The following is a 12,681-nucleotide window of genomic DNA, read 5'->3' as shown; positions in this document are numbered from 1 at the left end:
TTGCTAGCTTCCATTATATAATGCTTGAGAGAGAGGTTAATTTTGGAAAAGCGTGCCGCACTCAGTCTGGACTGTATTTGAATCTACGCCCCATATGAAAAAGCAGTTTTCTTAATCAGTGCAACCTGTCCCACAGCTCTGCATTTTCTAAACTCTCTTGGTATCATTTTATTTAACATCATGTTAAGAAAATTGGTGTTAGTGAACAACATGGGACCAGAGGAATGGTAGGATATTGGTTCAATCACTCATTTTGCTCTCTTAGTGATCATTGCAGAAGCAATGAGCAGCATATAGGTAGGAAGTGAAGATAATAGGCAGTCTCTGCTGAATTGCTGTCATGCATCTACTGATGTCTGACCAAGATCAGTGCTGCCAATGGCCCATTTTCTCAGCTGCAGGAGAGTATTTGGTCCTGAAGAGATCAGCAACGAGAAAAAACTTGGAGAATATGTACAACCCCTAACAAATATTGCTGTCAACATTCAGCCTGCAGATATCTCCACTATCAATATGCCTTCTTTGTTGACGCAGTAGGAGGAAAAATTGGGTCGTGCAGAAAAGACTCCCTTGGTCTGTTCCCTTCCCACAGACAAACCACAGACAACTAAACCGACCCTTTGGAGCAAGCCGATATGAAAGTTCAGTGGAGACTGGGAAATTGAACTATGGTTATCCAATGGGATTCTTCTGACCTAGCACTGTAGGACTACCCCTGTCATTGAATCTAATGGCAATGATTATACATATACCGCAAGTCGGCTTGTGTTGGCTTGATCATAGCCCGCCGGAGAGGAAGAAGAAAAGCTAATTTTGCTCGCAATCCTGTTAATTTTAATAAAAATCTATCTTTTCTTTCTGTTCTTAGCTGGACCTTCGGAGAGAACAGCGGGTATATCGCGATTACTTGACCCAGAAGGCAGATGTGCAAAAAATTCAGGAAGAGGAAGCAGACCGGCTGATTGAGGCAGATATGGAGAAAACTTGGGCCAAACGCCTTGAGCAGATGCGCCTAAAGAAAGCAGCTCAAGATCTCCTCAAGAAGGAAGTGATGGACACACGCAAGCTTCAGGTTCAGGAGAAATGTAAGAAATTTGTTTAGCCTTCTCCCAACCATTTTTATTCTCTTGTCAAATTATATTCTTGATTCTGTTACCAGGCAAGGCATTCGAAACTCAGAGGTATAACCCCACCCCCACCACGAATCCCTTTGCAGGGTAAAGTTATATCATCCTTTACTCTCTGGCACCTGTTTCCATGCCACAAGACCACCAAAGTCACATGTAGGCCAGACCTGGAAGGGGTGCAGGTTTTTCTCTCTAAAGGACATTACTCATTTTCCCCCTGGTGCCAGCCCACAAATTACCAGATTTATTGAATTCAGTTTCACAACTTGTTGCAGTGGGATTTGAACTTACTAGCAATGGGTTGCTAGTCCAGTACCATAACTTTTACACTACCTTGCCCCTCCATGGGTGTGTTAAAATCAAAAGTTTTAAATTTCCCAGGCCAAGGAGCAATAGTGACTGTTTTCTACTGGGTGTTCGTGGTAGCAAAGCAAGTTGAACTCATTGATGTTAATCATCATTTGCATGCGCTACATGCAAACAGTCCTGCTCTCTCCGACATTACTGCTCTCCGCTTTCCAAAGAATTATGTTTTGAGCTGAAGCTCAATCAAAAGGAGATAGAGTCTCAGAGATCTAATTGGGACTTTGAATGAAGATAAGAAGAATCCCGTGACGGGTAATTCTTTGTGTTATACATTACATTATCCAGGGGAGCATGACACAGTGGCCCTGATATTTACTGAGAGTGCGGGGGAACGCAGTAGGGCAAGGCCGGGGACATGTAGGTCCAGCTGAATTTAATGGCAGGACCAATTAGAATTTTTTATTTGTTTCCTGCCTGCCAGCCGGCCAAATTGGAGGAGGCTGCAGCCGGAGACCTAAGGGGACGTTCCCCAGCAATCGGGAGTGGGAAGGCTGGAAATCAGGACTTGGTGGGGAGAAAAGAGAGGCTATCGCGGGAGGGGAGAAGGCCGGACATCGGTGCTAGGGGGAGGCAAGGTCGGCCTCGATCAAGGCGTGGAGAGGACATCGGTGCTGGCGGGGGTGGAGGGTGCAGGCAGGGGGGACTATGTTCGGGGCAGGAGGGAAGCCGAAAGGCTTCCTTGAGGGGCTGGGGGAGCACTCTTGATCCTTTGGGTCCACAAGGAGTGCTGTAAAAGGCACTTACTTTGAGGTGCCGGCAGCTCCCGCCTTCCTTTCAGTGCCGGGTTTCCCGAGCCCTGGGAAACCTGTGCAGTGACTGTTAAATTTAAATCAGGCTCCAAATTGCACTGTGGGAGCCTGATTTAAATATGTTAACAAAGTGGAAATGGCTGAAGGGAGTACATAGCAGTTTGAGGCCACTTTCCCTGTTTTTTCATTTTTAACCCCCTCCTCTCCCGCTCGTTATGGGGGGGGGGGGGGTTAATATTGAGGCAAGGAGACCATTATAGTATATGAAATTTTTGGGGAAGGGGTCTTTCTAAAATCCTTGGTATGCCCCTCATTGGGCTCCTACACCATGGTAATCAAAGCGATAACAATTTTGCAGCTTTTGGTCTCGAAATTAGTCTGGGCCTGTTTTCAGCTCAGACTCAACACTTGCACAACACTGCACAACACTGTGTTCGGGCCTCATTGATATACACGAGATGAGCTGCCTGGGCTGGTCGCACCTCCACAGCAGTTCGCCTAAGCAAAGACATCAATGTCTGGCTGCCTGCCTTGCCGGCAGCGGCCTTCGGAAAAGTTCCAGGAGTGGGGATTGCAGCAGGCTGTTGGGGTGGGGCGATCACGACTTCTACAGAATTGGAGGAGCACTCTTGTCCCACAGGATGGGATTATTAATGATAAAAAAAAAGATTTTTAGGTTACCTACAGTTGTGGCCCGCAGGGGTGGCTGAAGAATCCTGAGCGGAGCAGGCCCATCACCTGCCCTGCTCATCACTGGCTAATTTCTCGATGGAGGCCTTCAACTGGCGTTAGGTCTCTAATTTATATAATTAAGGGGTCAAAGGCCTATTTTAGCTGTCCACCCGGGACGCCTAAAAATAGGACCTCACAAATTTAGCAATGGGAACAATGCCTGTGCCAACTGTGTACAGGCCGTCTCACTGCTAAATTGGTATACTTTGCACCTGTTTTACAACAGGTGCAAAGTAAAAACAGGTGCAACACATACCAATTTCTACCCCAAAGTATTTTTATGGAAGTACAGTGGCAAAATGTTAAAAAGTTTTATTCAGTCAACCCCAATATTTTCCATTGTGCCTTAGTTTTGATATCCATAGTCTGTTGTTTGTAAACCTGCTTACAGATTAGTTAAAACTGTTGCCAGCTAAAAATTTTCAGGGAAAACACTTATGACGGACTACCACTTCATTGTAGTTCCCTCAATATATCACTCAAAGTTATTTTTAGAATTTGAATCACAATATATACACTCCCCACCCCACCCAAAACCAGGTGATCTCTTGGGAGAGGCAAAAAAAAGATAAATACCCAGGCCAATTTGGGAAAAGAAAACATGGGAAATTCCTCTCCGACCCCATTAGGCAATCGAAACTAGTCCAGGAGATCACTCTGACCCTGATAATTCTATGCAATATCTACCTTTTGTACGAGGTGATCTCCGCCCCAGCCACAAACGGGTCCGACTCTTGCTTGAAGGAATTCAGTGAATCGGTGTCCACCACACGAGTTCGCAGCCTGTTCCAGAGTCAACTATTCTCTGGAAAAGGAACCACCGCCTGACATCTAACCAAGATCTGACCTTCTACAACTCAAAATTGGTCCTCCCTAACCTATTTAATTGAAACAAACTGTCAACTTGAACACAATCTATTCCCTTCATCATCTTATAAAGTATTTTAAGCATGTTTCAAAACAATAAAAGTCCTAAATCTCTAGTATTTCCTGATATCTTTGATGTGAAGTTTAGTGTGAGAAAGACATCTCACAAAGTCCTTTGCTAGCTTCCATTATATAATGCTTGAGAGAGAGGTTAATTTTGGAAAAGCGTGCCGCACTCAGTCTGGACTGTATTTGAATCTACGCCCCATATGAAAAAGCAGTTTTCTTAATCAGTGCAACCTGTCCCACAGCTCTGCATTTTCTAAACTCTCTTGGTATCATTTTATTTAACATCATGTTAAGAAAATTGGTGTTAGTGAACAACATGGGACCAGAGGAATGGTAGGATATTGGTTCAATCACTCATTTTGCTCTCTTAGTGATCATTGCAGAAGCAATGAGCAGCATATAGGTAGGAAGTGAAGATAATAGGCAGTCTCTGCTGAATTGCTGTCATGCATCTACTGATGTCTGACCAAGATCAGTGCTGCCAATGGCCCATTTTCTCAGCTGCAGGAGAGTATTTGGTCCTGAAGAGATCAGTAAAGGGAGAAAACTTGGAGAATATGTACATACCGTGTATAGGTATGGGATCTAATGGTAATAATGAACTGGAATGTATATCTAACATTACTTGTATAATAATTACCTAGTAAGTAGCAACAAATATGGCTTCAGAAGATTGCCTGACCCACCTTCTTGATCTGAATTCCCTCTCTGACTATTTGCATGTACGTTTTGGCTGTCCAGTACTTCTGTCTCCCATTTTTTTTGTTCGCTTGACCCTTCTTGGGCTCCACTTTCTGTTACCCAGTCATGCCACCTTTCATTTCTTCCCCCTTGGGTACTTTACCTCCCCTAATCCCTACACTAACCTATCTTCTGTCTTCCTATTGCCACTATCCCAGCATTGAATCTCCCTTGGATAAGCCCACAGCTACCCTCTGTGCCTCTCTCGGCATTCTTCGAAAGGCCCCATTGAGGCACCCGTTGCTGACTCCTTACAAGCAGCAATCCCCCAATTGCCCATCCACCTTTCTCACTGATCTTCCTGTCAGCATGCCTGCTGGATGCTAATCTCCCCAACCTCCTTCCTGTCCAAGTCAGACCACTGCCCCTTTGGACATAGTTTCAAGGTGATGAAAGATGTTCACAACAAATATTTGCTTTCTGTTTTCAGTGGAGAAAAATACAAAGGACCCGCAACGCATGGCAGCGGAACAAGCAAAACTGGTTAAAGTCATTGAAGATCAGAAGCAAGTGGAAGAGGAGAAGCTGGCCAGGTATGCGTTTGTGAGATACGTATGGTTTGCTTTAACTTTCGCTTGGTTAAAGCAGTCTCCAAGGTGTATCAATTATACTAAATTGGATGGGTTGAACTTCACTCAGGCTGAAGCCAACAGTACGCAACCTGTGTCCTGCTCGATCCTGAGCTGAGCATCAACCCTCACATCTGCTCCATCACCAAGGCTACTTACTCCACCTCTGTAATATTTGTCGCCTATGTCCCTATCTCACCCCAACCACCACTGAAACCCTCACCATGTCTTCAACACCTTGTGCTTGATTACTGTAAGATCTGCTCACAGGCCTCCAGAATTCCACCCTATATAAACTCTAACTCATCCAGAACTCTATAGTTATGATCCTATCCCATGCAAAGCCCTACACTCCCATAACTCCTGTCCTTGCCAACCTTCATTGGCTCCCACTCCCCAAGCGCATTGACTTTAAAGTTCTTATTCCTATTTTCCTAGCCTCTCCATGGGCTTGCTTCAGCCTACCTCTGCAATCTTCTTCAGTCCTAAGCCCCAACACATACCCTCTGTTCTTCCAATTTTGACCTATTAAGTGTGTGTGTGTGTGTGTGTGTGTGTTTGGTCTGTGTGTTCCACTCCTCACCCTCTTCAACCACAGATGGCAGAGCCTTCAGCCACCAAACTCCTTCACTCTGGAACTCTCCCAAAATCTCCCTACTTTGCCACTTCTCTTCCCAACTTTAAAAGCTTCTTCAGAACCTGTCTCTTTCACATTATCATTGATCACCTCCTTTAACTTGTGCTAGGTGTCATGAGATGTCCTGTAAAACACCTAGGAACATTTATTAAGTGAAACACATTATATAAGTGTAAATCTATTCAGCCCTCCAGTCCTGTCTCATGTTGTCAGTCTGGCTCAATGGTAAGTACTCCCACCTCTGAGTCAGAAAGTTGTAGGTTCAAGCCCCACTTTACAACATGAATACATTACCTAGGCTGAGAATTCAGTGCAGTATTGAGGGAATGGTGGATTGATCAAGGTGCTGTCTTTCAGATAAGATATTAAACCAAGGCCTTCCTGCCTGGTCAGTGGTTGTAAAAGGTCCCATGGTACTATCTGAAAAAGAGCAAGGAGTTCTCCCACTGTCCTGCTAACATTCATCCCTCAACGATCAACACCAAAACAGATTAACTGGTCATTTGTTTCATTTGTTGTTTGTTGAAGCATAAATTGTCTGCCCCATTTGCCTATGAAATGCAAATACTGATTGGGTGTGAAGTGCTTTGGGACACCCTGAAGACATGGAACATGCTATAAATGTAAGTTCTTTCTTTCTTTCTTTCTTCCCTCTCTCTCTTCCCTTCCATCTGCTATCTCATAGAATCACAATGTTGAAGTACAGAAAGAGGCCCTTTGTCCCATCAAGTCTGCACTGGTGTCTTTCTCCACAAGCGTTAGATGTCTAATTGATATCTCCTAATCACTCCCCTTACGTAATCCTTCAATGGACGACTGAGAATGTGTTTGGGAATGCGCCTTCCATCAAGTGTTGTTGCAAACCCTCTAATGCCACACGATCGCATTTGGTCTTCCAAAGTGGAACATGGTCCCTCGCCTGGACCAAAGCGACTACACTGGCCCCATTTTATCACAGCTGGAGCACTGTGATTTCTTGTGTCAACCTTAGGGTTCAATTCTGTGGTGCACCCACAACTCTTGGGGCTATAGAAGTATCTAAGTTTGCAGATGACAGCAAGTTAGGAGGCACAATAAATTGTATGGATGGGGGCAGGAAGTTACAAAGGGACATAGACAGACTAAATGAGTGGCCAAAACTTTGGCAGATGAAGTTCAGTTTGGAGAATTGTGAGGTCATCCTGATCTGAGAAAGACAAATCAGAATATTTTCTTAATGGTGAGAGACTAGGAGCTATTAAGGTGTCCAGGTACACAAATCACTAACCCGTGACCTCTACCACCTAGAAGGACAAGAGCAGCAAGCACATGGGAACAACACCACCTGCACGTTCCCCTCCAAGTCACACACCATCCCGACTTGGAAATATATCGCCGTTCCTTCATTGTCGCTGGGTCAAAATCCTGGCACTCCCTTCCTAACAGCACTGTGGGAGAACCGTCATCACACGGACTGCAGCGGTTCAAGAAGGCGGCTCACCACCACCTTCTCGAGGGCAATTAGGGATGGGCAATAAATGCTGGCCTCGCCAGCGACGCCCACATCCCGTGAACGAATAAAAAAAAAAGCTGGTGCATAGGTACAAAAAGTAATGAAAAAGACGAATAGAATAGTCTTTATCTCAAGGGGGTTGGAATTTGAAAGTGAAGAAGTTATGGTTCATGCTTTACAGCATGTTGGTCATACCCCATCTGGAATACTGATTTTAGTTTTGGGCACTGAACCTCAGGAAAGATATATTGGCCTTGGAGAGGGTATAGCGCAGATTAGCCAGAATTATACCAAGCCACGAAAGGGGTAAATTATGAGGACAGGTTGCAAAAACTTGGCTTGTATTACCTTGAGTTTAGAAGCTTGAGGGATGATCTAATCGATATGTTGAAAATTATAAAGGGTAGACACAATGGCCCGGAAATTGTGCTGAGCAGCGAATGAACCTTGCCTGTCACTCGTTAGTTATAAACCCACCCATAACCTATTCGCGGCCTTCTGGGCACCAACTTGCTTCAATGGTGAGCTGAAAAAAGTGCAGCGGTCTTTCCCAGGATCCTGTGAGCTGTGAGAGCGGGGAAAGGATCTGTCTCTCTGTCTCTCTCTCTCTCTCTCTCTCCCCTCAACCAATCAGCCTGAAGCATCCTTGATCAGCTGCACAATCAGAACCAGGAAGTGAAAGCTACAACAGTGAACTCAATGTAAAATCAGTTAGAGGAAGCAAAATAAAGAGAGGGTACGGTAGCATAGTGGTTATGTTACTGGACTAGTAATCCAGAGGCCTGGACTAATAATCCGGAATCATGAGTTTAAATCCTGCCACTGCAACCGGGGAATTTAAATTCAATTAATTAAATAAAAATATGGAATGAAAAAAAACTAGTATCAGTAATGGTGGCCATGAAACTGTTGGATTGTAAAAACCCATCTGGTTCACTAATGTCCTTTTGGGAAGGAAACCTGACGTCCTTACCCGGTCTGGTCTATATGTGACTCCAGACCCACAGCAATGTGGTTGATTCTTAATTGCCCTCTGAAATGGCCGAGCAAGTCACCTCAGTTGTAAAATCTCGCTACGAAAAGTCATAATAAGAATAAAACCGGACGGACCACCCGGCATCGGACCACTAGGCACCGGACACGACAAAGGCAAACCAAGCCCAGTCGACCCTGCAAAGTCCTCCTCACTGACATCTGGGGACTTGTGCCAAAATTGGGAGAGCTGTCCCGCAGACTAGTCAAGCAACAGCCTGACATAGCCATACTCACAGAATCATACCTTTCAGCCAACGTCCCAGACTCTTCCATCACCATCCCTGGGTATGTCCTGTCCCACCGGCAGGACTGACCAACCAGAGGTGGCGGTACGGTGATATACAGTCAGGAGGGAGTGGCCCTGGGAGTCCTCAACATTAACTCCGGACCCCATGAAATCTCATGGCATCAGGTCAAACATGGGCAAGGAAACCTCCTGCTGATTACCGCCTACCGCCCTCCCTCAGCTGATGAATCAGTCCTCCTCCATGTTGAGCACCACTTGGAGGAAGCACTGAGAGTAGCAAGGACACAGAATGTACTCTAGGTGGGGGACTTCAATGTTCATCACCAAGAGTGGCTCGGTAGCACCACTACTGACTGAGTCCTGAAGGACATAACTGCCAGACTGGGCCTGCGGCAGGTGGTGAGCGAACCAACACGAGAGAAAAACCTACTTAACCTCATCCTCACCAATCTACCTGTCGCGAATGCATCTGTCCATGACAGCATTGGTAGGAGTGACCACCGCACAGTCCTTGTGGAGACGAAACGTAGAAACATAGAAAATAGGAGCAAGAGTAGGCCATTTGGCCCTTCGGGCCTGCTCCGCCATTCAAAATGATCATGGCTGATCGTCTAACTCAATACCCTGTTCCCGCTTTTCCCCCATATCCCTTGATCCCTTTAGCATTAAGAAATATATCTATCTCCTTCTTGAATACATCTAATGACTTGGCCTCCACTGCCTTCTGTGGTAGAGAATTCCACACGTTGACCACCCTTTGAGTGAAGAAATTCCTCTTCATCTCGGTTCTAAATGGCATACCCCATATCCTGAGACTGTGACCCCTGGTTCTGGACTCCCCAGCCATCGGGAACATCTTCCCTGCACCTTGTCTGTCTAATCCTGTTAGAATTTTTTATGTTTCGATGAGATCACCTCTCATTCTTCCAAACTCTAGTGAATACTCTCCAGTGGCTGGAGTCATACCGAGCACAAAGGAAGATGGTAGTGGTTGTTGGAGGCCAATCATCTCAGCCCCAGGACATTGCTGCAGGAGTTCCTCAGGGCAGTGTCCTAGGCCCAACCATCTTCAGCTGCTTCATCAATGACCTTCCCTCCATCATAAGGTCAGAAATGGTGATGTTTGCTGATGATTGCACAGTGTTCAGTTCCATTTGCAACCCCTCAGATAATGCCCGCATGCAGCAAGACCTGGACAACATCCAGGCTTGGGCTGATAAGCGGCAAGAAACGTTCGCACCAGACAAGTGCCAGGCAATGACCACCTCCAACAAGAGAGAATCTAACCACCTTCCCTTGACATTCAATGGCATTACTATTGCTGAATCCCTCACCATCAACATCCTGGGGGTCACCATTGACCAGAAATTTAACTGGACCAGCACATAAATACTGTGGCTACGAGAGCAGGTCAGAGGCTGGGTATTCTGCGGCGAGTGACTCACCTCCTGACTCCCCAAAGCCTTTCCACCATCAACAAGGCACAAGTCAGCAGTGTGATGGAATACTCTCCACTTGCCTGGATGAGTGCAGCTCCAACAACACTCAAGAAGCTCGACACCATCCAGGACAAAGCAGCCCGCTTGATTGGTACCCCATCCACCACCCTAAACATTCACTCCCTCCACCACCGGCGCACTGTGGCTGCAGTATGTACCATCCACAGGATGCACTGCAGCAACTCGCCAAGGCTTCTTTGATAGCACCTCCCAAACCTACGACCTCTACCACCTAGAAGGACAAGGGCAGCAGGCACATGAGAACAACACCACCTGCACGTTCCCTCCAAGTCACACACCATCCCGATTTGGAAATATATCGCCGTTCCTTCATCATCGCTGCATCACAATCCTGGAACTCCCTTCCTAACAGCACTGTGGGAGAACCTTCACCACACAGACTGCAGCGGTTCAAGGCGGCTCACCACCACCTTCTCAAGGGCAATTAGGGGCCGGCAATAAATGCTGGCCTTGCCAACGACGCCCACATCCCATGAACGAGTGAAAGAAAAGAAATAGTGAATTAAAAGACAGAAATAAATGAGTCAGAAAGAAAAAGGTTTTAAAAAAATATAATTTTTTAAAATAAATGTCCAACAACAATTAAAATCAGAAGTAATGAGACTCCACATTTTTAAAAGTTAATTTTTGGTTGCAGAGAGTTTGTTTGGCTGTCATTAAGATTTACCAAGCCCTTAAAAGTTAGTTTAGACCTAAAAAACCCAGGGTACCTTTTTTATGGAGAGATTAGTTTGTTTCCAGGTGGGCAGTGTGCAGCAAGTTCGCTCTGATCCATTCATTCAGCCAGCGAGCTGTCCTTCCCACGCAGCTTTCAAACAAGCAGGGTAAATAGTAGAGCAATTTCCGTATTTCCACGTTTGACTGCGAATGTCTGCTCACCGGAACTTGCTCTTCCATTTGCCCTGAAATAACGGCGAGCCCTGTCAGCCTCACCGTTATTTCATGAGCAATTTCTGGGCCGATTTCTTCTCATGGGGAAATCCCGAACAAGAGGGCATAATCTTAAAATGAGATCTAGGCCATTTGGGAATGAAATCAGGAAGTGGTTTTTCACACAAAGAGTAGTGGAAATCTGGAACTCTTCCCCCAAAAAGTCTGTGAATGCTGGGTCAATTGAAATTTGCAAGACTAAGATCGATATATTTTTGTTAGGTAAGGGTATTAAGGGATATGGAACAAAGGTGGGTAAATGGAGTCGAGGTACAGAGCAGCCATGATCTCACTGAATGGCGAAACAGGCTCAAGGGGTTGAATGGCCTACTCCTGTTCCCGTGTGCCTATGCAAAAGGTTGGAATGTAGGAAAATGTAATCAGAAATAATTTTGTTTAAGTCCAGCCAGATAACCTGCTGATGTGAGGAAGTGTAGCATGTTCATTATTTTATCAAAGATAAGTTGTAATAATTGAACAAAGTGGATCTGTTCAAATCTGTTCACTCACTGTTAAATAAAGCTGTTCGCCTTCGAAGAGATTGAAGAAGCACATGTACAAAAAACATGAATATTCACTTCAGATTACTAGGGTCACCATTATTACACCCTTCAGTTATGCTGTTGTACAACTATATAAAGAGTAGTGCGGGTCAATTCCCATAAAAATAAGACACTCAAATCACTTATGGGAGCAACTAATGCCACTGAACCCAAGAAGATATGTAGGGCAGACCCAAATTTGTAATACCCCAGAAAGCCCGCTGGAGTCAATGGCAGAGATTTCTGATGTAGTTGCTGGGATCATAGGCCACTCATTTTCAGGAGCAATGTCTTTATTCTGCAGCCATTGTATCAAAACAAGCTGAGACGTTTTCTGTGAATGCACCTAGCTTTTGAGTGCATAGGCACTGTGATAGAAAGAAAAAAGCTAACGCTGTGACCCTTGTACTCTTAAAGGGACACCCACCAGCCTAATTATTGGAAAATTAGGAGCACTGATAAATTGAGGGCACTGATCTCCATGCCTGATTCTCTAATCTGCTCTCCCATCAACCAAGGTGCCTTACAGCAGTCTTGAAAAAGTTGTCCTGCAGTGTCTTCCTAATAACAGGTATAAGTGGAAATAACTCTATTGTCGAGGTGGATTGTTGAGGAGAGAGGATTGAGGAGGATGATGAGAGATTAGTCAAGGCTGCAGTCACACAGGATGTCATGTGACTTTGACCACTGCAGTCTCAATGCTGTGGGTGGGCTCAAAGCTACATCGGAAAGTCTCAAACATGTAGGGGTGGGAGAGATGGTTACATAGTTGTGAGGCATGACCCAGAACAATGGAGATAAAGCAAAGGTTGGATAGGCTACTAACCGGAGAGAAGGGAGGGCTCGAGAGTTTTATTTCGGAGAGTGGTAATGTTTTACAATGATAATTAGAAATAAATGCAGTGTATCTGAATGGTCAGTAGATGGGGCCAAATGACTATCAATAAGATCAAATCTCACCCACCGAGTTGACAAAACGTCTCATTACAGCAATGTTTCAGTTTGCAAAATGTGACCCCGAATTTCCTCAGGGATTCTGCCAGACTCTCACTGCATCT

General features: G+C 45.2%; 1 protein-coding gene across 1 annotated transcript in view; it reads left to right on the top strand.

Annotated features, from left to right (window-relative positions):
• cfap53 (cilia and flagella associated protein 53) overlaps positions 1–12,681 on the top strand; it is a 60,978-nt gene that overhangs the window by 45,234 nt on the left and 3,063 nt on the right. The window contains exons 6-7 of the mRNA XM_067989016.1: positions 869–1,085; positions 5,082–5,184. Of these exons, the coding sequence (XP_067845117.1) occupies positions 869–1,085; positions 5,082–5,184 (320 nt within the window). The remainder of the gene's footprint in view (positions 1–868; positions 1,086–5,081; positions 5,185–12,681) is intronic.

Source organism: Heptranchias perlo, chromosome 1, assembly GCF_035084215.1.
Source record: "Heptranchias perlo isolate sHepPer1 chromosome 1, sHepPer1.hap1, whole genome shotgun sequence".
Taxonomy (NCBI): Eukaryota; Metazoa; Chordata; class Chondrichthyes; order Hexanchiformes; family Hexanchidae; genus Heptranchias; species Heptranchias perlo.
Note: the sequence above shows the minus strand (reverse complement) of the source record. Positions and strands in the feature narration are given on the sequence as shown.